The following is a 26,341-nucleotide window of genomic DNA, read 5'->3' as shown; positions in this document are numbered from 1 at the left end:
TTGCAAGACTGGACTCGTAATACAGGATTTAATGAGGATAGCTATAGCCCTAACTGGGCACCCCTAAATACTTGCCACAACTTAAGTTTGGATTGGAATTATTAAGAAAAACTGCGCTGATCCACTACTGGGGAAACCCTGCCGGATGGGCAAGGTATGTATGTATGTATGTATGTATGTATGTATGTAATAATAATAATAATAATAATAATAATAATAATAATAATAATAATAATAAACTCCCATTTTGGCATTCAGGAGGTTTTCTTACTGCTCCTTAACCAAAATAAGTAGGTTTGCTTTCCTTTGTAGGAACATAAAACTCTATATTGTGGGAAATGTCTAAATAGACACCTTTTTCTAACACACAAACACCCACAACTATATTCTGCTCTTCCTCCAAGGGTCTCAAGAGGTTTCCTCATTTTATCATTGCAATAGCTCTGATGAGGTAGTTTTGAGACCAGCCCAACTGTTGACTGGGGACTTTAATGTTAGTCTCTGCTCTAGTCTGACATTTTATCCATGGTATAACACTGGTTCTTGAAGAGATACATAAGATATGTGTAAAAACGTCTGCAAGCATGATAGTCTTTTGTTCTTCATGAAGAATAAGTGAGAAAACCAATCATTAATTTAGGAATTTCCTAACACAATTCACTTAATGAGGCAACACAACTAATAAAGCAAATCTCTGAAGACAGTTGAATATATTTCAATAGCGTAGTTTTCTCTGAGAATCTGTGGCATGAAAAGCTTTTGGACCATTTCCTATTGGAATAGTCAGTGCTTGGGAATTTCAAAATACATTACAAGGCATTGGCTGAGAGTGGGGATGTGTGGAGCTGTCCAATAGTGAGAACATAGGACTGTGGTTGGAGCCTAACCACTTTTCAGGTGGGTGCAAGAAATTGGAGGCTACAGTACTGTAGTGTGGTCTTTTGGTATGTACCCAGTGGATTATTGGGACTGATAACTGTTGAGTGTAAGGGACTTGGTGTGTATGTGTGAGTAAAAGTGTCCAGGTGTAGACTGACTGAGATACAGGAGTGCGGTTTGTGGGCTTCAAATTTGTGTGGGTACACAAATTTCTAATTTCTGTGGGTCTAATTTGTGTAGGTTTAATTTGTGTGTGCCTAAACCACAGAGCCTAGGGCTTGCCGATCAGAAGGTGAGCAGTTCAAATCCCCACGACGGGGTGAACTCCCATTGCTCGGTCCCTGCTCCTGCCAACCTAGCAGTTCGAAAGCACGTCAAAGTGCAAGTATTGTAGATAAATAGGTACCGCTCCGGCAGGGAGGTAAACAGTGTTTGCATGCACTGCTCTGGTTCACCAGAAGCGGCTTAGGCCCACATGACCCGGAAGCTGTACGCCGGCTCCCTCAGCCAGCAAAGTGAGATGAGCACCGCAACCCCAGAGTCGTCCGTGACTGGACCTAAAGGTCAGGGGTCCCTTTACCCTTTACATGAGTGGAGCCCTACTTTATGATGTTTTATCTGTTGTATTGTTTTATGTACTGTATTTAATTTAGTTGTTTGATTTCCTTGTAAATCGCCTTTTTATGAAAAGCAATGCACAAATACCTGAAAGAAATAATAAATAATAATGCAATCTAAGCTGCATTCCTAACCCCACTTATATAAGAGTGAGCCCATAGAAACCAATAGAACTTATTTCTGAGTAGACATGGTTAGGATTACACTGCTAAGTAATATATGAAACTGTCTGAAACTATGAAGCCATAGGGGGAAATATATATATATATATATTCTTTTTTTCTTTTGTCCAGGGAACAAAAATGAAGAAAACATAAAATGTATGCAGTACTTGCTTTTCAAATTAAACTTGATTTACTATTTGGATAATATGAAATGTATTATTTATAAGTTTCTTAGTGCATGAGCCATCCTCAGACATGAAGCTTCTGTTACTGATAAACGTAGAAACTGAAACATTTAGTAAGAATAAACTAAAAAAATTCCTTCCAGGGTATCTGAAGAAGTGTGCATGCACATGAAAGCTCATACCAATGACAAACTTAGTTGGTCTCTAAGGTGCTGCTGGAAGGAATTTTTTTATTTTGTTTCAACTATGTCAGACCAACACGGCTACCTACCTGTAATTTAATAAGAATGTTTTAGCATATGTAATAATTGTCAGTTACAGTTGGATTTTACCTATTTTAGTTCATCATCAACTGTCATCAAACGCTAACTCAGATTAATAGGCTACAATTTACTCTACTGATCTTGAGAAAGAGACCACAACTGCAGTCTCATACTCAGGAGGAAAGTCAGATTGGCAGAGCTAAATGGATGTATCCACATATATTAGATAATTACATTAAATGGCTGGGGAGCCTGAGAATATCAAGCTTTGTCTGACAATGTGGATAAACTACTCATTTAACAACTGTTGTCAAAGATGAAAGACTGGAAATAAGAGCACAAGACTAGCCGGCTGGATCAAGCCAATGGCCCATCTTGTCCAGCATCCTGTTCTCACGGTGATCAACCAGATGCCTGTGGGAAACCAGGGAGCAGAACATGAGTACAAGAGCACTCTCCTGTCCTGTGGTTTCCAGCAAATGGTATTCAGAAGCATTGCTACCTCCAACTGTGGAGGTAGAGCATAGCCATTGTGGCTAGTAGCTACTGCTATTTATAGGAAGTCCAAATACCTGAATGAGATAATCTAACATTTTGCCCTTCTAAGCAGAACAGCAAGAAGCTAACAATTGAACCAGCCTATCAAGAGAGCAGCTGCCAAGGTCAGCCTTAACATCTCTAAAGTAAGTACTAGAGTTCTATTGAATCCAAATTGCTCTACAAATAGAACTAATTAATAAAAAATATTGGGCTCCTAAAGATGATTCTTATTTGACTTCTGGATTGATCGCCATTTTCGTCAGACGGGAGAATTCTCGCTCCGAGAATCTCCAGCACTTTGAAGGACGGGGAAACTGCGAAAGCATGTGGACCCCCAAACAAACCTCAGATCGGGCTTTCTGAGGACGTGGGACTTAGCTGGCCTCCCTTGGCGTCTCTCCTCTGCCCCTGGCAAGCTCTAATAAGAGCTCCGAGAGCGGGCAGGGTGGAAGACGTGGGTGCCGAGAGTTGGATTGCTACCTTCAAAGCGTGAAGCTTTTGGTGCTGACGGATTTAGAGTGGTCAATTTCTGCGTGATAAGAAAGAAAATTATGACAATTTGGACTCCGTGAGTAAAGCAATTAATTTGATTTAATTGAAAGAGAATTTGGACACGGGGGAGATTCTAAACCAGGTCGATCTCTCCCCGCTGCGGCAAAAGCGAAAGCAAATACTTGTTTCTACAGCTGCAAAAGAAACATTGGACTTTTAAACTTCCAAATTTTACCTTAAAAACCTTCCCCCGAGGCAGGGCAAGGGGGGGGGAGACTTAAATTGACCTAAAACTGTAAAAATAGAAAGGGAAAGCAGTCTTTTCCCCTGGAAGGGGAAGACTGGGTCAGAGCAGCGGACACCATTGTAACGTCATAATAGCTGGATGTTTCCAATTGATGTTTCCTTATTGACACCTCTCTCAATACTGATTGATAACATTTTCAAACTTGCTTATGCCAACGTCACATAGTATGTTTTAGTGATTTGAAAAGAAGCAGTCTATTAACCAATAGTTGCAAATCACATGAAGAATATAGTAGGCAGAATCTATTCTCAGTTACTTCTTTCTTTTTTTTTTAAAATATTTTTATTAATTTTCCAATTAAAACCAATTATATCACATTCAATGTTTCAAATTATACACATATATATATCAATCAGACCGAATGTTATGCCAAATCATCTAAAGAATTTTTTATTTGGGTTCCCATGCTTCAAGAAATTGGGAATTCCTCGCAACTGTCCACTGCCGTCTTTTTTCTAAAGTTCAAATCGTCCTTCAAGTTCATAATAATCCAGATCTTCCCCTTACAGTCACATAGATGTTTTCCACTTTCACGATTGTTTCCCAGCTGCTGATATAAATATCAAACGAAGTCTCACAGATGTTCTTTCTCCTGTGTGAGTTAATCAGTCCAGCCTCCCCATAAATCTTCTTAATGGAGCTCCTGTTGCGTTGAAGCAATTCGAAGTAGCGCCATCTTAAAAAGCTCAAATCACTTTCGCTTTTCTCTCATAGCCATGAAGATTTACGATCATTATAGAATTTACAGCTTTTCCAGGCAGGAGACCCAAACATCAAACCATAGACTCTTGGTAAATTAATGGATCTCCTTGCCCTATAGCTGAACTTAGCTTCAGGTCGCTGCTCCAATTTAAAGTGCGTCACAGCTCATAAATCCTCCGAACGCATTCAGAACTCCTTCCGTCCGACTAGGGGGGGGCTTTTCTCATCGGCAACTCCACATCTTTAAAAAAATATGCTCAGTAACAACAGTTATAAGGTTCAACTCACACAGTCTTTTGCTTCTCTTTCACTCCAAACAAGCCAGGACATCGCGTCCGGGAAGGTACGAGGCAACAATATGAAGAAAAAAAATAAAATAAAAACTCACTCCCCTTATCGCTCCGTCCCCATCAATCCTTCTTCCAGATGCAGTACAATCTTTGACTCCTCTCACTCGGCAGCATAAATTTCTCAGCAGTAAACAGCGCTTCTTTCCCTCCTTCTGAAGTATGTCCATAGATTTAAGCCTAATTATCTTCTTTAACCATGGAAATCCCCGCCATGCAGATTAGCGTCCGGGAGTCCTGGCCCTTGTAAGTGCTCAGCCCAAGCTCCCCCCACTCCAAAAACAGTCGGAGTGGGTCTGGGGGCATCGCGGGCCAGCGGCCCCTCTCCGTAACCCCCGGAGAGGGTAGGGGGTTGCCATTTACTCCCCTAGCAACCGCCAAATTCCTTACAAAGGTCAGAGAGATGGAAAACAGGTCCGCCATTCCTGCAGGCGGAAACCGGAACCTATTCTCAGTTACTTCTTTCAGCGATAGTTTCAATTGTCTTTATGCATTGCATGCTAGTGCATTTACATTTTCCATTATTTAATGGGCCATCAGCCAGGAGGTGAGGGGAGAATTAGCAGAAAGCAAAATATGTGGGATACAGAGAAGAAAATACCAAAGGCTGTCAGAAAAGACCAGAAAGCAAATAGGAGAGTAGATGGCCAATGCAAGCTAGGAGAAAAATTGGCTGCCAGGAAATCATGAGCTTTAGACCAGTGTTTCCCAACCTTGTGTCTCCAGCTGTTTTTGGACTACAACTCCCATCATCCCTAGCTAGCAAGACCAGTGGTCAGGAATGATGGGAATTGTAGTCACAAAACATCTGGAGGCACAAGGTTGGGAAACACTGCTTTAGACGACCTGAAACTCTTTAGTGATCACTTAGGGTAAGATAGACAGTTTTGTGCTCACAAAAACTTCAACAATTAAGACACCTTAGCCTTAGCAGATGGCATTCAAGCCAGGAGTGTACAGTCTTTCTGGGCAGGATATATAAAAGAAAGTGTCTCTCCTCTCATTGAAGAATGAAGAATAATTAATTTATTTCAGTAGGTCATCTAAAAGTCTAAAAGCTAATCTAAAAACAAGTCATACAACTTGAAACTAGACTGTATTTCTTTTTTAAAAAATAGGAAATACATTTTTTTGTGCGTTGCAGACTGCTTATTAAAAAAAGTTACTTACCTGTGACAATTGTTCTACAAGCGACTTTCTGTGCTGCCACATGTCTGGGATGGCCCTGGCCAGACCACAGGTAGAACTTGGCAGAAAGTATCAGGCATGAGTAAGCACTAGTATTTTATCATCTCCCTTGCACAGTAGATGTCATGTAAGACAGTAAGGCATAGAGCCAACATCTTCCCTCTCAGAGAGGATGTTGCTCCAAGCTGAGACAAGAAACAGACTAAGTCTTAACATGAAAAGAGGAGCAAAGGCAATTTGCTTAGAGACCCCTGACATCCATAACCCTCTAGAGCAGATTTAAGGAAAACACAGGAAACTGCATGGGGAAGGGGAAGATGGGGAAGTCCTACTTCCGCAAGTGAGATACCACAATCGAGACTCATCAATAGAGAACAGCTTGAATAATAATTATGGGAAAGCAACATAATTTTCTTCCTCAACAACTCCAGTGATTCTAAGTTTAACAGACTCACTAACTAAAAGTTAACTGTAATAGACTGTCAGGTGATGGTGAACATGCAAGAGATTGCTTTCCTAAGTCTTTTAACTGCTTTCACTTGGACATCCAAAGTATAATGTTGTGCTTCAGGTCTCTACAGCAGACCCAAATGATCTTGTAGATGGTGCAACTCAGAGGGACTCAGAAAAATTGCTTAATATATCATAGCAATTCTCAGTTGTTCTCAACAGTCACTTGGATACACTCCATGCTGATGCTGGATCACTGGAACTTCCACAGGCTAGAAATGATTGTTCACCATGCAAGTGTACATGCCACACAAATGAAGTACATGCTACACAGAAAGGTAAAACTCATTAAAGGAAGAGAGTGCATTGCCCACTTGAATGAGAGTCCGGGCTAGGCAAGAGGACTGGCAAGGTATGGAATTGAGAGACACTATTTAGTTAGAACTTTTGTTCTATAGAAAGGAACATATTTATCTTTAAAAACTGTAGATCAGACAGAAATCCTATTCCTTTTCCAGCCAATGTGAGTGCCTCAAGAAAGATAACCTAGTACAAAAACCAAAATGAGTGGCAAGTAGAAGGCAGTTTGAAGGGGTTTCTAATGAGAGATGCTTAGTACAAGAAGGCAGTTCCATTGAAAAGTCCAGAAATGAGACAAAGGGACCAGGTTTGGCAGTTCTTTTAGAAAATATTCCACCATGGGTATATGTGTGCTGTGGTATAGAATGCTGAAATAACCCCTCTAGCTGTCTTTGTAGAAGTCTAACATTCTGCTCTTCTTGAATGAGATGATACACTTTGGAGAGGATTGCGTGCATAAGTGACCAGATGGAAATAACCTGTACCTCAAGTAGCTGAGATGAAAGGATCAAGTCATGGTTCTGGTATTCTCAGTACTTTCCCTCTTATTTGGAACTGAACAGTACACCTTTGGAAGGGAGAATTAAAGTTGAATATCTAAGTCATGCACACCTCTAAGAAAGTTGTAGACTAACCAATACTCTACAGAATCTAGCTATTTAGCCAGATAAGAATTTTCAATGTAGAAATATCAGTGTTAGCTTTTTCTCATTCTCAAAAAGATTTCAAGGAAGATATCGATCTTTCCCCAAATTAAAACTGGTGGTAGCAGGCTGTAAGTATATGGTGTAAGCTACCATTAGAGTCATGGATGCAGATAAATAGACTTTGAAGCAGAGTAAGGCAAGATACTCACCATGCAGAATCTGTTCTATAGTGATGAATGCAGTGCAGATCTCTGATGTTTTTGAGCAGTATCTACTCCCAAGGCAGGTGGAACAACAAATTTGTATTAGTAGCCAAAGTCCTACACTCACTAAGAACAGTAAGCAACACCAAAGAAAGCTTGAGCAAGAATTCCTTCAGGAATTGGAGAGTTCTGTAGAATTATGGGAGTCAATCTAATCTTAGTGGCTGGACAACAGCGTATTGTGCTTGAACTGAATATATACAGTAAGTATATGAAAGCAAAGAATTATGTTAAAACTGCAATATTCCAATGTAGAGTCTCTGAGAACTCTACATGCAAAAGTAATAGGAACCACAATGTGGCCAGAAATCTCTGAGGTTCAAAGAGTCAGTTCCACTGAGGTGTTTTAAAACCCACTTCCCTTCTGAGGTTCTGGGCTAGATAGATCTGGACCTTCCTCACTGAATTCAGAAGGAATGACTAAACCCCGCGGAATATCCTCTCCCACAATTCAATGTTCACAACTGGCTGCAGAGGAATATGAAATTATTATTTTGGCTAACACAAATGTGGGAAAAGAGGATGAGCAACTCTGGATTATGAGAATTATCCTGGGCAATACGATCTGTCAGTTCCAAGAATGCATATTTATACATGGCACCTGCTCCACCCCATTGCCATTCTACTAGTTCTGATGCAGAGACATCCTTAAGGTATTCACTAATTCCAAGTTCAAATGTGAGGCAGGATCTGTTGGCCACTGAGCTCTTCTCTCATGCTCAGTATGTTACAAATGCTTACAAGAGTTTTATAGGCGTACAGCACAGAAGAAGAAAAAGTGAAGGGAAATAACCTGAACCAACAAAACGAAATGCAGCATAAGAAGTTAAGGGAAAAGATCTTCATAATTGTTTCCTTAATTTCTTACATTGTGTTAGAACAATAGTGTTTCTGGAGCACGTGCAAAGGGAGAAGACTAGAGCTGCCCAAGAAATTTCTAGATAGTTCTACCTGTGGCTTTTACAGATACATTTCCATATATGGGGTAGCACAGCGAGACCACAACAAAGAATCCTAAGCACTACTAAAAATGCTATTTTAAAAATAAAATCATAAGTTTTGTTGCTTTGTTAATTGTTGTATGTTCAGTTACAGAATAAATTAAGCTTTTCATTCTGGAAACTTGTACAAACATTTGTTATCTCTTTTTAGTTATCTCAGCATACATTTCTGGGTCTTGCACAACCTGGAAACAATTACATGATAACTTGAATTAAAAGTCATTCCAACTCACCCCCTTTTCAATGCTTCCAGTCTGGCAAAGGGTGCCCTCAGCTGCTGGAATACTGTTGGTAACACAGCGGTTACTTTTGCTGAGACACCAAAGCTCTCTACACACTTCCTGGGAAAGAAGGCAGAAGCAAGTTGTTCAGAATAACTGAATAAAATTGGTTCAAATGCTCCTTAACACACAAATTGTCCTCAAAATACATTGTTCTCTCTCTCCATAGAAAGAAACAGGCTGAAATATATTTGGGAATATTTATTAATATGGACCAATTCACATCGGCTTCCTATAAAACAGAGATATTGTAAATTAAATCCTGATTTGAATTACCACATAATAAAACTGTCTGAATCATTTACCATTACACTCTTGTTGAGCTGTGTGCAGAAAGACCATCTTGGGTAAGTGTGGTGGTACTTTTGTGATAAACTGGGCAGATAAATGGTTTACCACACACAAGTGCAAAAATGACTTGTGTGACTTGGCCTTGAATAGAAGATATTCTGTCATCAAAGTTCTGAAACTATCAATATAAATCTGGAATTGTGTACACAGTTACTCTTTCTTCCAGGGGCACAGTTTGCATGCTCTTAATGCAGATTCTTTAGAAGAGCAGGAAACTCCCAGTTTAGTGGCGTGGCAATGAGATTGTCTACTGCCTAGCTACAACAGCTAGGAAATGAAGGGTTTTTAGCACACGAGATACAGAAATCACCCACTTTCCTCTCGACTATGCAGAGTCATTCCCACCACTAGAGAAATATTTAATTCCTTTTACCTTGACAGTCTGGGCACTGTCTTCAACCTCAGCAGATGAAGACTAAACTTTCCCAGTCTCCCTATGTACAAATCCCCTTTACTCACCATACATAAATTATTAGTAATCACACTAGGGTAGAATGCCTGGTATAGTGTTAGCAGCTTGGACCCACAGCATTGTGCAAAAAAAGTGAAACATCCTCCTTTCAGAGCACAGTGCTGGGGAGGGGAAAACATTCTGCGGGATTTGCATCCTGTCAGAATCATTCTTACTGACCTTTTGCTGCAGATTCCCCCAGGAAGCTCAGAGATACTGCAGAATCTTCCCACACTAACAAATCAGCGGGAAAAACAAAACAGAACTCCCACCGAAGACATTCACTTTCCATTGTGGCTCCAGCAATAAACCTATGAAAAACCTACTGTGAAGACCTACAAGCATGATCAGTCATCCTGGAATAACAACTCCTCAATTCACTTCAGGCTCTGATTTATTTATGCAATCAAAGAGTTGAAAGGGAGTCCACAACGCATGAAAATATCAGGAGCTCCTGACAATAGCTGACATTTGTTCATCTTGCAGGCTTCCTGTGCTTTTAACATCTACATGACAGGCAGAAAATTTGACAGAGGTGCCAGTTCCCATATGTAAATCCAATGTTGGGGAAACATTCTTCTGCTGATTTTTCGCAATCATGCAATTGGTTAAAAGTATAGCAGCCTTTTCAGGAAAAAGGTAGCGACCTTATATTGACTCTCTCTTTCGTGCCAGGATAAGTGATAATTAAACTAAAACAGGGTTTAAAACTATGATAGAAGGAGTTCATCATTCCACACACAAGCAGAGAATCATGAATAATTCAAGGTAGTCAGGAAATGTGTGTGGCAAAAAATTGCACACTTTGTTATACATGCCCACTCAGCAGTAACTCCCACTAAGTGGATATTACTCCCAGGTAAGAGGTTATATAGTATTGCTGCCTTAGAGTCCTTTTTCATGTAGACCTGAGTCTGCAACAACAAGAAGCTAAATACACATTGTGTAATCAAGTCTTAAATTGTTTCCATCAAAGAGCTTACACAAAAAAACTGCCACTGAAACATAGTATGCACTGTGCCTGTTAAAAGTAGTATTATATTTGCTGATGTATTTACTCTTCTGTTTCCACCCAATTGAATAACGTGAAAGAAAATTGTAGCAGTCTTTTCCACACAAAAAATTGAATTCAAAGCACACAGTTCCTTTTTATGCCTGCAGAAGCTAGATTCGTAACCTCCCACCATTTGTCCAAGGAGCTTGGAATGTGGTATATGATTCCCAAATGGTTCTCATTTCAATCCTGACCAGGATCAAACCTGGAAATGGACCTATATCAGGGACCACCAGACTATTCCTTGGTATACTGATGACTGAAATGTCTTGCAACTGAGAATAGTTAGCCCCCTTTGTAATATTCTAGAGAATCTAGTTGATTTTAGTTCTTTGTTATAACATTGTAGGAAATCTTTGAGAAATCACTTTCTATATCCTTCGCCAAATCTTTTTTAGACATTACAAGTAGAGGCCATCATAAATAAAATATCCATATATAAAATTTTAAATATATACAAATAAACAGCCATGTAAAATATATAAGGATTTTCATTGGGATTTCTTCCTCCTAAATAGTGCCATTCACCACTCTAAGAGATACTACAGTATTGACAAAAACTCAGCCACCCTTGCAGTTACCTCTGGGTTAATGTCAGACAGAATCTGATATTTTCATTGTGCTGTGATGTTACACTACCCAAAAAAGAGGATAACACGCGTTTGCCTAGCTGTTTGTACAATGGACAGTGGAAAAGAATATGTTCTACAGTATCTGGCACATTCAAAGAACATCCTCAACGTGTATTATTTTTGGGGAAGTTTAAATATGGACACGCCAATCTCAAGACTCGACCAAGCAAGTAGGAACAACCACTGTAATGCTGTCCCTGTAACAGCCATCTTGAACAGGTGTTCCAATATCAAAAGCCACTGCGAGACGAAGAGTAACAGGGCCACCCTACTTGCATGGTCGAGTCTTGAGAATGACATGTTCATCCCCTGACATGCTACAAGGTTTTGCAGGACACAATTTTGTCCCCAATGCTATTTAACATCTACATGAAGCTGTTGGCAGTGGTCATTAGGAGTTTGGGGCACGGTGTATTCAGTATGCTGAAGACACGCATGTCTATTTCTCCATAACATCTGAATCAGGAATAGTAGGGCAAGCTCTGGACCAATGCCTGAACAGTGGAATGGGTGAAAGCTAATAAACTAAACCTGAATTCTGGGAAGATGGCGGCTTTGTGAGTAGGTGGCTTCCATTATTTATTACATTTCTATTCCAACTTTTTTCCCCAAGGAGGCATACATTGTTTCCCCCCCTCCTTATTTAATTCCCACAACAACCCTGTGAAGTAGGCCAGGCTGAAAGGCAGTGACTGGTGCAAGGTCACCCAGTAAGCTTCATGGCTGAGTGTAGATTTGAACCCTGGTCTCCACAAGACCTAGTCAAACACTAACCACTACTACACATTAGCTCTCTTTCTAGTCCAGAAGCTAGGCCTACTGAAGAAGTAGGTACATAGCCTGTGTTACTCCTTGATAAATCTTTGTCATCAGATGCCAAAGTGATTTGTATCACTAACACACAAATGGCCTTATGTGTGACCTTTTAGTCGCTCTGTCTGGTACACCAACTGGCTGGATCAAAACAGCCTGGCCACTGTAATCCATGCATTGATAATCTCATGATTGGGTTACTGTAATGTGCTTTATGTGGGGCTAACCCTGGGCAAAGACCAGAAGAATTGTCTATAGTAGCTAGTAGTGTCTAGCTTTGTTTAGAGACAATAAACACTTTGTTACTTTGTATGGAAGAGTTTTCCCCTTAACCAGGGAAGAAGCAGTTCTGCTGGGAGCAGGAAATCTCTGAAGACTCTACTGATATTCCACGTACTGTACTCTGCTGATACTGCCAAGTGACTTCTACAGGTCACAAACACAAGATATCATAAGGACCACCTGAACCCTTATTTCCCACATCAATATGTGGGATATATCCTTATATCCAACATCAGGAGGAGCATGGCTCGTTGTCCCCCATATCTCAGAAGTCCAACTGGCCTCAACCATTTCCACGCTGTGGAACGCTCTGCCAGCAGACTCATCAAGCATCTTCACAGTTTAGACATGTCTTGAAGACTTCTCATCTAATACAGTGTAATATATACATTGTACTTTTATGATTCTGTCATTCTTCCCCTGCTCCCAATTTTGTGTCTTCTAATTCAATGCCAAACACTTTTATACTAATTTGTTTAATATCATTTGTAAGTCATTTCTCTCTCTGCTGAGTTTTTACTAGTCAATACAGTCTTAAAAGGAAATACATTGTGTGGTGCAATAATTTGCATAAAATATTGTATTGAAAGCACAGAAGTGAAAAAGTTGCCTAAAAGTCTGATATTTACATTTTCATTACCATTTTAAAAACTAATATTGAAATAAAAATTATGGCTGTATTCACAGGGGTGTAATTGGGGGTTGGCTAGATTGGCCCCTGCCAAGGGTGCCGGCCCAAGTGGGCACAAAAACCATACCTCTCCACTCTGGCTTGGAATGGCTAGGAACAAGCCTGTCAATCTGCATGCTCCTTGGGCTGTTCCTCCACTACTGTGCCAAGGGCGCAAGGGAGCCTGGACACACCTTTGTTTCAACGTACTTTACTTAAAGAGAATTTTATGAAAACCATGTATAGGTGGTATTTAACACCCAAAAATTTGGCAAAAATGTAAAAAACAAGGGAAAATAAGTGTTGGAAATGTAAAGAAATGGAAAATTTAAGTGTTTAAATGGGATACATGACTCCTTTTAGTAAGATTTTCAAATTTAAAAGTTTAAAAATTATTTCTCTTTTCATTTTGATCTTGGAGTCTTCTGAACAGTTCAGTTTTAACCTTCTTAATTTACCACTGCTGATAAAAATATTTCTATAAAGTTCACATTACTTTCATTTTTGCTGGTAAGTTAATTTTGGATACAACCTGCAACCTTTAAAATTAGACATGCTGGTCATATAATCTGGATCTCCATACAGAACATCCTAATATTTTGGCATATCTATCTCCAAAGATTTTCTTAAAATAGCAAGAAATAAAAGTGATTTCCGGTGCCAACAATTCAAATTGAATCATATATCATACATACCGTTTAAGTACCAATCTCAATACAAATTTCAAATGTTAAATGCTACAGTTGCATTATTATTAAGTGTATTCAATTTAAAGGACTTTGAGAAAATTCCTTTAAAATGACACTTCAATGGCACTTGATGCCAGTCCATCTTGCACATATAGCTAGAGATGGTTCTCCTATGTGTTGGAGGAGATATAAGGAAAGTGGAACCTATTGGCACATGTAGTGGTCCTGCAAACATGTGTACAAATTTTGGGAAGGTGTAATTTAGGAAATTTCTGAAAAAATAAGCTGTACTGGTGCCTTTAACCCCAAACTATGTCTTTTATCAATTTTTGATTAGTTAAATATGGACTAATAATCATAATAATGCCCCGCCTATCTGGCTGGGTTGCTTCCAACACTTATAAAAACATAATATAACATCAAACATTAAAAACTATTACTACTGTCTGGATGAATCTTTCAGATTTTGTGTAACTAGAATAAACAGGCTGTATGCTTTGCAGGCAAAACTGACCGAAGCCAGTTGGGTTCAGTTGCTGAAAACCCGGCTACAATTTCAGGCAATGAATATTGGTTTTCTTGGAAATTTTAGCATGGCTAACAAAAAGAGTGTGCACAGAGATAAAAATGATCTAGCATTGTTGTATAAGGAACTGCCTTGACTAAATCAGACCATTGGTCCATCCTGTCTAATTATCTCTTTTCTGACAAGCAGAGGCTCTCCAAGGCCTCAGCCAGAAGCATTTCCAAGTGCTGAAACCCTTCCAAGTATTGAAAGTAAAGGTACGGTATTATGGAGCGAACCTGGAGACTTCCATATAAAAGGCTTATGCTCTGCTGTTGAACAGTCCCTTCACTTCAGTTTTAAATGCTTCCTTTAAACCAACAGGAAGCTCTGCTCTAGAATACAAGAGGACCCTAATCCAAATATTCTGGTTCACAGACAGCATGTGTGCTATTATTTAAAACCTATTAATCACTTTATTTTACCCAAAGCAACTGATGGTTGTGCAGAAAACTTCATTGACAGCAAAAACTAAGTCACAATTCATTATTCTGTATAAAAAGAGCAAGTTACTTTTACATTTTAAACCAATTACCATTTGGAAGTTTTCTTTTATAAAGATATAAATAAATTGTATGTGCTTTCTAATTTATAGACAAGTTCAATATTAAAGCTGTAGTCTTGCCCTTTCCCCCTTGACTATGCATTTTCATTCCTATTATTGTATCAGTAACACCTTGGAACTAAATGTTTCCAATAATCTAGTGTGAAAATCACATGAGAACACTGGCCTAGAAAGGTCATAACCAGAGCCAGTATCAGCAAGGATGCTTATGTTTTTGAATTACTATTAGTTGACCCAATAACCCCAATTTCAGGTTCTTTTGTTTTTATTTTTCGGCATCCAATGAGTGTTAATTATAAATTCATCCCCCAACTTCAAATAGTTCTTAATATTACTTTCTGAATAATACACTGAAAAACCTGCACTAGGTAAGAGAAGCAAGATCTGAAACCTAATGAATCAGTTCAAAATCAGCACCTGCATTTTTATTACTTTAAAGCGAACAGTTCTCTGAGAAATATGGGCAACTATAGTAAAAACATAAACTGAAGCTGTGGCCTTTCACAAGATCAAGACAAGATAGATGACAACCTGTAACGGTGTATCTTAGGGCTCCATGACTTCAGTTTGGAATTCGGATGCTTGTATTTGCAGTAAATTAAAGAAAGCTGAACCCATCTAGAGAAAAAAAACAGCAAATCAAATTATCTTCCTTTTGCCTATATGTTATATATGATGGAGCCTTTTTTCTGTATGTCATGCAGAATTAAACATATAGGCATCTTGAAATTATACATCTAAATGATCCTGAATAATAACAAAAGAACAACACAACTTAGTGTCAATTTAAATGCATGAAGATCAACATGCTGTGATGTATCCAAAATATAATCTAATCTAAGTCAAAAAATTATACAAAATAATATTTTTAATATTCACAATATTGAGAAAAATAAGATGAAAATACATTGATAAATACATTGTAATGAATTTAGAATTTTACTGTAATATAAATTCTATTATATTGAAATATCTCAACACATAATTCCGTCAGTATGTAATAATAGATAATATGCTGCACCTCTTGATGAGCATTTGTTAAAACAGAGCTTAGATTCTGATTTCCAATTCAGAGCTGCATAAATGTCCAGCTATAATATTTCCACCCTCATTTTGTTCATACTTTTATCATGTTTATATGAGGGTGAGTATTAGTTATGTATGAACCACAGAAGGTCCAACATGTTTGATTAGGTTCAGATAAGCACCCAAAAATTACAAATCTTAATGCTCCATTTTCAGAAATGCTCATTATGAAGCGGTGCAGCATGTTATCAATTCGTACATGCTGAAGAAATTATGGTAACTTAAACTCCTATTGTATAGTATATTATATTCTCATCTTATTTTCCTAAATATTGGGTGCTTATCTGAACTTTACCAAATCTATGAACATTCTACCTATCACCTGTAAAAGATACTTTTCCTGTCAAACCCACAACCCATGTCCCACTTGCCAACTAGCATCTGAACCTTCTCCTGCATTGTCAGCAACTATGCCTTCCACTTGACTCTTACTGGAATCAAAACCAGTATCAAAATTTCAAAGGCTCTGTTCCAGGCTCTCATTGCAACTATGTATTGCATCTGCAGACTCTGGTGCTTTTAAAGATAGCTAAGATAGAAACAAGTGTGCATTAACAATGCCTTAGCAACAGCCTGAAAGATCAGGGTTAGAAGACAAATAGCAAAGTTGAAAAGAAAGAGACTACTAGGCATCAGAAAAGAAAACTCAACATGTGGATCTCAAGTAAACCAATCATTTAGTTGGAACATACTTCAGAAATAAACCAGATGGCCCATAATCTTCTGGCTATTTAAAGAATGAACTGGCAAACCTTTTCTCAAGAAAAGCCCAAGGCACCTCTAGATAGAGGCAACCTATGCAAAACCTGTATCACCAAAATAGAAATAGCTCTATAAGCTTTGTTTACAAAATGCAATACTTTAAAATGTGTCCTTTTTGCTAGAGACTGGGTGATTCAGAACTATGGATCCAGTTTGTCACTCTGCACCTGACTCCTTTACTCATTCATCTTGCACTGCAATATCAGTGTTTATAGAAGCATTTAGACACTGAAGCAATTATTGACAATAGTGCAGCACCTGAACCAGTTGCAGTATACAATTAAGATATATGCTCCACCACTCACTGGATTTAAATTCGTACCTTGGAAGTTGAACAGAATCTGTTCCAGAAGTGTGTTCGACTTCGAAAACGTTTGGAAACCAAAGCATGGCTTCTGATTGGCTTCACGAAGCTCCTGCAGCCAATCGGAAGCCCCGGAAGCCCCGTTGGACGTTCGGCTTACAAAAACAGTTTGCAAACTGGAACAATCACCTCCAGGCATAGCTGCCAAGTTTTCCCTTTTCTCGCGAGGAAGCCTATTCAGCATAATGGAATTTCCCTTAAAAAAAGGGATAACTTGGCAGCTATGCTTCCAGGTTTGCAGCATTCGGGAGCCAAAACATTCAAGAACGAAGCTGTTCGAAAACCAAGGTACAACTGTATAGTATTCTGCAACAGACATTACTGTACTGATGAATACTGCATTTCCCTTTCCATTTCTAAGCACAGTAAACAGAGAATTAAGACATGGAATGACAGGAATATCTCTACCTATTATTTGTTGTATCCCACTGTTTTCAAAACATTTTCCTTAATGCTAATTATGCGAAGGACTCTTTCAGTCTTAACATGCACCTCAGTTGATGGACTTCACATTTCTTCACTTCAGAAGTAATGGCTGGCATTTAATTAAAATTTACTCAGAGTAGACTCATTGGGATTAATGAGCATGACTAAGTTAAGCCCATTAATTTCAATAGTTAAGTCCATTAACTCTGGGTAAAACTGTAATGGTGTTAGTTGCTTCCTCACAAGTGGCGCCAAACCCCGTGCTTGGTTTTTACAGGGTTTTATTATATACATATGCACAAGACAGAGCATCAAAAAGCATGACTGTACTATTCCGATTCAGAATCCGGAAGCACCTCCTTTCGTGACTTTCGCCAACACCCTGAATGTCCTCCGTTGGTCCCTCCTCTTTCCCTCCCTTCTCTGTTGGGGTGAGGGTGCTGGTGGAGCGACTTCCCCACTAGAGCTGCTCAGTTGAGCGACTGGCACTGTAGCTTCTGAGTGCTTTGGTCCGCCCTCTGCAGCCCTCTTTCTGGAAACCTCGTCTCTTCAACATCCCTAAGGATGTCCTCCTGAGCCCAAGTCCTGACTTCCGGAGGAAGCTGCCAGGCGCTAGGCCAGGCATCCCCAAACTTTGGTTCTCCAGATGTTTTGGACTACAATTCCCATCATTCCTGACCACGGGTGCTGTTAGCTAGGGATCATGGGAGTTGTAGGCCAAAACATCTGGAGGGCCGCAGTTTGGGGATGCCTGCGCTAGGCCCTGGGGCTCCAGCATTGTCCGAGAGCCTCTGTCCTAATCTACCGGGCTCTCTGCTGACACCTGGTGGTTCCCTGACACCCACTCCCTCCCCCTAAGGCCCCTCCCTCCGGGCGAAAAGCCCGCTGGGTGAGCCGGACTGGAATGTACCTAAAACCCTCGTCCTCGCTGTCGGAGGGATCAGAAAGAGCTCTGTCTGAGCCGCCCCCCCGGGGAAGACAAACCCCAGAAAATCCATGGGGTCCTCATCCGTGGAAGCAAATACGTCTCTAAAGTCCCAGTATGCATGTTTGGGTTTGTGAGGGAATAGCCTGTGGAATTCCTCTAACAGATTTGCCTCCGTGACCTGTTCCGCTGGGATCCAAGAGTTCTCCAATTCCGGGCGCCCCTCCCACGCCACCAGATACTGCAATTGGTCCCCGTGCCACCTGGAGTCTAAAATTTCCGTCATTTCATTAATAAATCCCCCCTCCTCCACTGTGGGTACCTGGGGGCTGTCGGGCTCTTCCTGCTGAAAGCTATGGGGGGCATGAAACGGGGATAGCAAGGACCTGTGAAAAACGGGGTGCATGTGCATGGCGTCAGGCAATCTAAGCCAGTAGGCCACTGGATCCACCTGTTCCAGGACTTTAAAGGGCCCGATCCGGCATTGCGACAACTTATTACACCTTCCTTGTTGAGGAAGTCCCCGGGAAGAGAGCCACACCTTATCCCCGGGTTGGATCTCCTCCCCCTCCCTTTTGTGTGCATCTGCCCCCGTTTGTAAGACTCCTTTGCCCACTCCAGATTGTCTTTCAGCATCTGATGAAGCGCCACCATTTCCTGCACAAAGTTCTCTGCTGCTGGTATGGAAAGCTCTGGAATGCAGTCCGTACTTGGCCATGAGGGGTGACACTCCTGTAGATGCGTGGTCCGCATTGTTGTAGGCAAACTCCGCCAGCGCTAGCTTGTCCACCCAGTCTGTTTGCCTCTGGTTTACATAACACCTCAGATACTGTTGTAAGAGAGCATTAATGTCAGGAGTATGGGCAGGAGTCAGGCTCTGGGGCCTATAGTGCCTTGCAGGACTGGGGCCTGCCTCAGCTTGTGCTGGGGAAGCAAGGCGTGGCCACACAGGTGAAGACCTCAGCTTGTGCTGGAGAGGCAAGGAGTAGTCACCCAGGTGAGGCCACTTGAGATCTCACTGCACCTGGTGGCAGGAGCTGGGAGGGATAAAAGCCCAGCATTTCCCTTCAGCTCTTTGCCACAGCAACGCTATCCCTGCCTGGTTGCATCTGGCCTCCTGCTCCTTGGACCCTCGCCTTGTCGACGCCTTGCTCCTCGACCCTTGGACCTTCGCCTTGCTTCTTGTTCCTTGGACCTTCGCCTTGCTTCTTGTTCCTTGGACCTTCGCCTTGCTTCTTGTTCCTTGGACCTTCGCCTTGCTTCTTGTTCCTGGGACCTTCGCCTTGCTTCTTGTTCCTGGGACCTTCGCCTTGCTTCTTGTTCCTGGGACCCTTGCTTTGCCTTCGCCTTGCTCCTCGACCCTTGGACCTTCGCCTTGCTTCTTGTTCCTTGAGCCTTCGCCTTGCTTCTTGCCCCGTGGACCTTCGTCTCTGCCTTGCTCCTTGACCCTGCAACTGCCTGCTGCTGGACCCTCAGCCCTGCACCTGTTCCTGCTTCTTCACCACCATCTTGCCTCTGGTCCTGACGCCCGCCGACCGGACCGTGACAATTAACCCTTTCTGCCTGGCTGTTGGTTTGGGGGTGTCTAGCGGTGGCAAAGCTCACATTTACATGCAGAAGGTCCATGAGCTTCTGCCAAAACCTGGAAGTAAACTGGCTCCCCCTATCACTTATGACCCTTGAAGACATACTTACGACCCTTGAACACGTGTTGTACAAAGAGTTGAGCCGTCTCCTCCGCCGGGATGGCTTTGGGGCAAGCTACAATATGCGCCGTTTTGGTGAGTAAATCTACCACCACCAAAATTGCTGCCTTTTTATGAGACAGTGGCAGATCCGTGATGAAGTCAATGGACACTGCTTCCCATGGCCTACTGGGGGTCGGCAGGGGTTCTAACAGCCCTGATGGTGCCATCCTTTGGCTCTTTGCCCTTTGACACACCCCACACCCCCTAACATAATCCAGCACATCCTGACGCAGTTTGGGCCACCAACAGTCCCTGGTGACCAGGTGCATGGTTTTATGCCGGCCAAAGTGCCCCGCTATGGGATTGTGTGCTTGTCTGAGGACCTCTGCTCTCAGCCCCTCCCCGGGGACACAGTGCCCCCTGTAATACAACAAGCTCCCCTTCTCCTCAAAGCCCTTATCCAGACCCTCCCCCTTTTGCAGAGCTGCCAATTTCTTGCGTGCATATGGGTCTGCTTGGGTCAAGGTCCATAGTTCTGAGTCCTGAAGCAGGGCGGCTCTGTAGACCCATTGCTCTGGTCGGAACACCTCCCTCGCTTTCGGCAGACCCTCATCTTGCAAGTACTCTGGTTTCCTGAATAACGCTTCAGTCCTCACGTTCTGCTCTCCTGGAATTTGCTTAATCCTGAAATTAAAACGAGTGAAGAATTGCGCCCACCTGATTTGTCTCTGATTGAGGATTCTGGCAGTCCTCCAATATTCCAGGTTCTTGTGATCCGTGCAAACCTGAATTTGGTGTTGCACCCCAATCAGGAAGTGCTTCCATTCCTGGAACGCAGCGTGAATTCCCAAAAGTTCTTTATCCCAAATCGTGTAGTTCTGTTCCGATTTGTTGAGTTTCCTGGAGAAGAAAGCGCATGGCCACCAGTCCCCCCCTCCCCCATCAATTGGTGCCCACTGTGCGGTCGATCGCATCAGTTTCCACTCTGATGGGGACTCTGGGGGTCTATGTGGACTAGCTGTTCCTCAGAAGCGAACACCCGTTTCAACTTCTCAAAAGCCTCTTGTGCCTCTGCGTTCCACCTGAAAGGTTTCTTGCCCCTCAAGCAGTCTGTGATGGGGGCTGTCAGTTGCGCAAAGTTCTTGATAAACTTTCTGTAGAAATTGGAGAAACCGATGAATCTCTGGACATCCTTCTTGGTTTTGGGACTCTGCCAGTCTAGGACTGCGCGCTCCTTCCTGTTGTCCATAGCGATCCCCTTACCAGATAGGCGGTAACCCAGAAATTCCACTTCCTTGGCGTGGAACTGGCACTTCTCCAACTTTGCATACAACTGATGCTCCTTTAGCTTCTGTTGTACTTCCTTAACATGTGTCACGTGTTCTTTCTCATTTTGAGAGTAAATGAGTATGTCATCCAGAAAACATACACAGCTTTTGTACAGGAGGAGTCCTAACACGTGATGCATAAAGGCTTGGAAAAAATGTGTTCCGCTTTGTAAACCAAATGGCATCATGAGATACTCTAAGCTGCCCAGTGGCGTGTACATGGTGGTTTTCCATTCATCCCCCCTCTCTGATCCAGATGAGGTTGTACGCTCCACGTAAGCCCAGTTTGGTGAAAACCTTGCCCTTTCGCACCCTTTCCAACAGGTCATTAATGTGAGGCAGAGGATATGCTGTGGGCTTTGTGGTGCTGTTCAGGGCGTGGTAATCAACCACCAGGCGATGCTCTGTGGTCCGCTTGTCCACGAAGGGGGCCTCCCCTGCGGCCACTGACTCCCCGATAAACCCTCGCCTCAGGTTCCTATCAATGAACTCTCTTAAAGCTTCCATTTCAGCATCTGACATCGAGTACAGTTTGCCTGCAGGCAGTTTAGCCCCTGGGATGAGGTCAATGGTACTGTCATAAGGGCGGGGGGGCAGCTTGTCTGCCTCCTGTTCGCTGAAAACTCCCTGGTACTTGGAGTACACTGAGGGAACGTGTTGCCCCTCTAGCAATGCCACCATCACCACCTTTATTCCCTGCTCAGGTTGTTGTTCCTTGCCCAGGTAGTGGTCCACACAATGAGCAGACGCAAAGGTAACAGAGCGCTGGTGCCAAGAGATGACCGGATCGTGGCGCACCAGCCAACTCATGCATAGGATGACTGCTGGTCCCGATAGGTCCGCTATGTGGAGCGTGATGGCCTCCTCATGCCTCCCCACCCTCATTCTCATGGGTGGTGTCTGGTGAGACACTGCGCCACCTAGGAGCGGTCTGCCATCGATAGTCATGACTTGCAATGGGAAATAAAGAGGCAAAAGGTGCAGCTGATGCTCTAGTGCAAACCTGCGATCGAAGAAGTTCGCCAAGGCCTCACTGTCAATTAAAGCTAAGAGCTCGATGGGGTGCCCATTGGGGAGCTCCAGCATGACCCGTACTACAATGGCTGTCTCTGGTTCTGTGGGTTGGGGTACTTTTACTGGCTGTTTGCCTGGTCGCTCCCCCCTTCCTGCAGCCAGGCCACCTCGTTTCCCGGAACCGTAGCCTGCTCCCCCTCTTTGCTGAATGGTAGCCCTCACCATTCCTTGCCACTCCTCCAAGGTTGGCACCTTCGGGAGTCCTTACTCCCCTTGGCCTCCACCTTCTTGCGCGCAACTGCATTTGAAAAGGTTTTCGCACTTGTGGAACCAATCTCCATTGGCTCTTCTCCTCCCGCTCTGTGCGTTGTGCCTGCCCCTTTGCCTTAATGTTAGGAATGCGAGGCACCGGCCAGCGCATTGCGCACGTTTCTCTCCTTTCCCTTCCCCTTGCTTCCTGCCACAATCCAATTGCCAGGGCAGCGCGTACGAGCGCGTCCATGGAGTCCATTTTCCCATAGCCTCCCAAAACTGCACAAAATTTCTGATGGCTGCACTTTTGCTGGCAATCAGCGGGCACACCCAGTCCCTCACAAGACCCTCTGTGTGATATGACAAACGCAACTTTGTCTGCATCAGACACCAAGTCCCGTGCTTGCAGCTCTAGGGTGTAAGTAACATCAGTCTTGAACCCCTGATACTGCAAAGGGTCACCCTGGAACTTACTCAGGATCGCCGGCACCTTCCTGGTGGTCTGTGCTGCGCGCTCCGCTTCTTCCCGCTGCTTGGCTTCATCCAGGCTTGCTGTGAGATCTGCTACCTGAGTTTGCAAAAGGATGTTCTGGTTCCACAGCTCCTGCAGGCTGGGGCCCCTGCCACTGGTTCCTGCCCCTGCTGCGGCTCACCGGGCAGCGGCGGCCCCCGCACCCAGCTGTTTCTGAACTAGCTGTTCTTCCTCCATTCTCTCAGGTACTCTCTAGGTTCGTGAGGAGCATCAAAGGCTTCCGGATTGCTGTAATGGTGTTGGTTGCTTCCTCACGAGAAAGCGGCGCCAAACCCCATGCTTGGTTTTTACAGGGCTTTATTATATACATACTAGTGTATTGCAGCCCGTTTAATAACGGGCGCTAGAATATCCTGGAGTTCGGAGAGGCGCTTGTGCAGCGCTTCTCCGAACCCTGGGACCTGTCCTTGCTGTCGGCGGCAGGGGGACAGGAACGGAGGAGGAGAAAGCGCTGCGTTCTCCTCCTCCGTTCCTCTCCCGCAGCCGCCGACAGCAAGGAGACATCCCAGGGTTCGGAGAAGCGCTTGCGCAGCGCTTCTCCGAACCCTGGGACCTGTCCTTGCTGTTGGCGGCAGGGGGACAGAAACGGAGGAGGAGAAAGCGCTGCGTTCTCCTCCTCCGTTCCTCTCCCGCAACCGCCGACAGCAAGGAGACATCCCAGGGTTCGGAGAAGCGCTTGCGCAGCGCTTCTCCGAACCCTGGGACCTGTCCTTGCTGTTGGCGGCAGGGGGACAGAAACGGAGGAGGAGAAAGCGCTGCGTTCTCCTCCTCCGTTCCTCTCCCGCAGCCGCCGACAGGAAGAAGACATCCCAGGGTTCGGAGAAGCGCTTGCGCAGCGCTTCTCCGAACCCTGGGACCTGTCCTTGCTGTCGGCGGCAGGGGGACAGGAACGGAGGAGAAAGCGCTGCGTTCTCCTCCTCCGTTCCTCTCCCGCAGCCGCCGACAGCAAGGAGACATCCCAGGGTTCGGAGAAGCGCTTGCGCAGCGCTTCTCCGAACCCTGGGACCTGTCCTTGCTGTCGGCGGCAGGGGGACAGGAACGGAGGAGAAAGCGCTGCGTTCTCCTCCTCCGTTCCTCTCCCGCAGCCGCCGACAGCAAGGAGACATCCCAGGGTTCGGAGAAGCGCTTGCGCAGCGCTTCTCCGAACCCTGGGACCTGTCCTTGCTGTTGGCGGCAGGGGGACAGGAACGGAGGAGGAGAAAGCACTGCGTTCTCCTCCTCCGTTCCTCTCCCCCAGCCGCCGACAGGAAGGACGCGCACACTCTCCCCCCCCCCCTGCCTCCTCCAACCGCCGCTCCTCACGGCCAGGGAGGGTTGTGAGGAGGCCTTCACCGGCCTCCACCCTCGCTTCCCTGACGTGCCCTGCAGTGAGGCGGTGTCCGGCAGGAGCGGCGGTTGGAGGAGGCAGAGGGGGGGGAGAGTGCGCGCGCGCAGTCTCTGCTGTCCAATCCCTGTATCCCTGGGGCACATGCGCAGTGACCCAGGGACACACGGGACAGCTTGGACGCAGGGACATCTTGGACATTATTATATAGGATGTACAAGACAGAGCATCAAAAAGCATGACTGTACTATTCTGATTCAGAATCCGAAAGCACCTCCCTTCGTGACTTTCGCCAACACAGCCCTCTGGGCACCCTGAACCTCCTCCGTTGGTCCCTCCTCTTTCCGCCCCTTCTCTGTTGGGGTGAGGATGCTGGTGGAGCGCCTTCTCCACTAGAGCTGCTCAGTTGAGGGACCGGCACTGTAGCTTCTGGAGCCTTCCCCTCTTGAGTGCTTTGGTCTGCCCTCTGCAGCCCTCTCTCTGGAAACCTTGTCTCCTCAACATCCCTAAGGGTCTGCACCTCCTCCTGAGCCCCAATCTCAGACTTCCGGAGGAAGCTGCCAGGCGCTAGGCTCTGGGGCTCCAGCATCGTCCGAGAGCCCCTGTCCTGATCTACTGGGCTCTCCGCTGACCCCTCCGCTGACCCCTGACAAAAACTTAGTTGAATATTACCCTGATTTACAGTAAAAAAAATCATTGTCTATTGTGCATCTAGGGACTAAAAAAGACCAAGCTTTTGGCATTCATGTACAAGCATAAAGAGAATAGATGCTATTCATGGATTTCAGAACATAGGTATACATGTAAGCATATACAAATATACATTTGAAGCTAATATCAACTTTCTTCCAGTGGTCCATAACAGGTAGACTAACAGTAGTACAGAATACTAATTATCTAGGATCTAATACCAACTCAGCACTAGCAGAAAGTTTGAGAAAGTCTATTAGCCTATGAATTGCTTGCTCTTGCTGCTTTACTACAGTATGGGGTTGGATATTTTTAAAAAACACATTGCAGCAACTGAAGACACCTCCAAGCTGTTTTTACTCCACTGGAGAAAATATACAAATACCACCACTAGGGAAAATGTACAAAATATAAGATCATAAAAGAGCCAGTTGAATCAGGCCAGTGGCCCATCTAGTACAGCATTCTGTTCTCACCACTGTCACCCAAATGAATATGGATCTGAGGGCAACAGCAGATTCCCCATCTGTGGTTTCCAGCAACTGGTATTCAGCATACCACCTCTAGCAGTGGAGGTGGAACAAATCCATCAGGGTTAGTAACCGTCAATAGACTCTCCCAGATCATGCCTTGTCTCTGCAGGCCACACACTTCCCACCAGGCTAATCTGCTCACCAATACTGTTCAATGTCCAACCTGAGTGCTTTTGTATGTGCCATTGAAATGTGATAATTCCTCTTGCTTGCCTGGATGAAGAGATGTATGTGGGGTGTGTGGGTGTGGGTGTGTACCTCTGGGGTGTGTGGTTGGAATGTAGACTATTGTACAACTGACTCACAACCATTATTCACTCACTTTTGCTTCTGGACCTGGCCACTTGTAGCTCTAGCTCTATGAGGCATGCAGCTCTCAAAATACTGCCCATAGGGGAATACAGCCTCCAGGCTGAAACAGGTTCCCCACCCCTCCATAGACTAAAGGTGGAATCTGCTGCTTTGCAACAGAACCACAGATAACGGCTAATTCTGCCCTAAAACCTCTGCCAAAGTGGTCCACAAGATCACAAGGACTTGCAGGTGGGCAGAATGGCTCGGAAACTCCTCTGCATCGTCAAAGAACCCTAGCTCACAATTCTTTGGAGCCCACCCATTAAACAAAGCTACATAATGTTGTCAACACAACACTGAATAA

At 43.9% G+C, this 26,341-nt stretch overlaps 1 protein-coding gene across 5 annotated transcripts in view; it reads right to left on the bottom strand.

The window, feature by feature from the left end:
• ADAMTS6 (ADAM metallopeptidase with thrombospondin type 1 motif 6) overlaps nt 1-26,341 on the bottom strand; it is a 133,280-nt gene that overhangs the window by 45,001 nt on the left and 61,938 nt on the right. For 4 of the 5 annotated variants that reach the window (XM_035100852.3, XM_035100857.3, XM_035100855.3 and 1 more), the window contains one exon: nt 8,640-8,747. In XM_035100852.3, coding sequence (XP_034956743.1) covers nt 8,640-8,747 — 108 coding nt within the window. The remainder of the gene's footprint in view (nt 1-8,639; nt 8,748-26,341) is intronic. The other variant, XM_088653231.1, reaches the window with a different exon arrangement.

This window comes from Zootoca vivipara, chromosome 10 (genome assembly GCF_965207765.1).
Source record: "Zootoca vivipara chromosome 10, rZooViv2.hap1.1, whole genome shotgun sequence".
Taxonomy (NCBI): Eukaryota; Metazoa; Chordata; class Lepidosauria; order Squamata; family Lacertidae; genus Zootoca; species Zootoca vivipara.
This window is presented reverse-complemented; position numbering and strand designations above follow the sequence as displayed.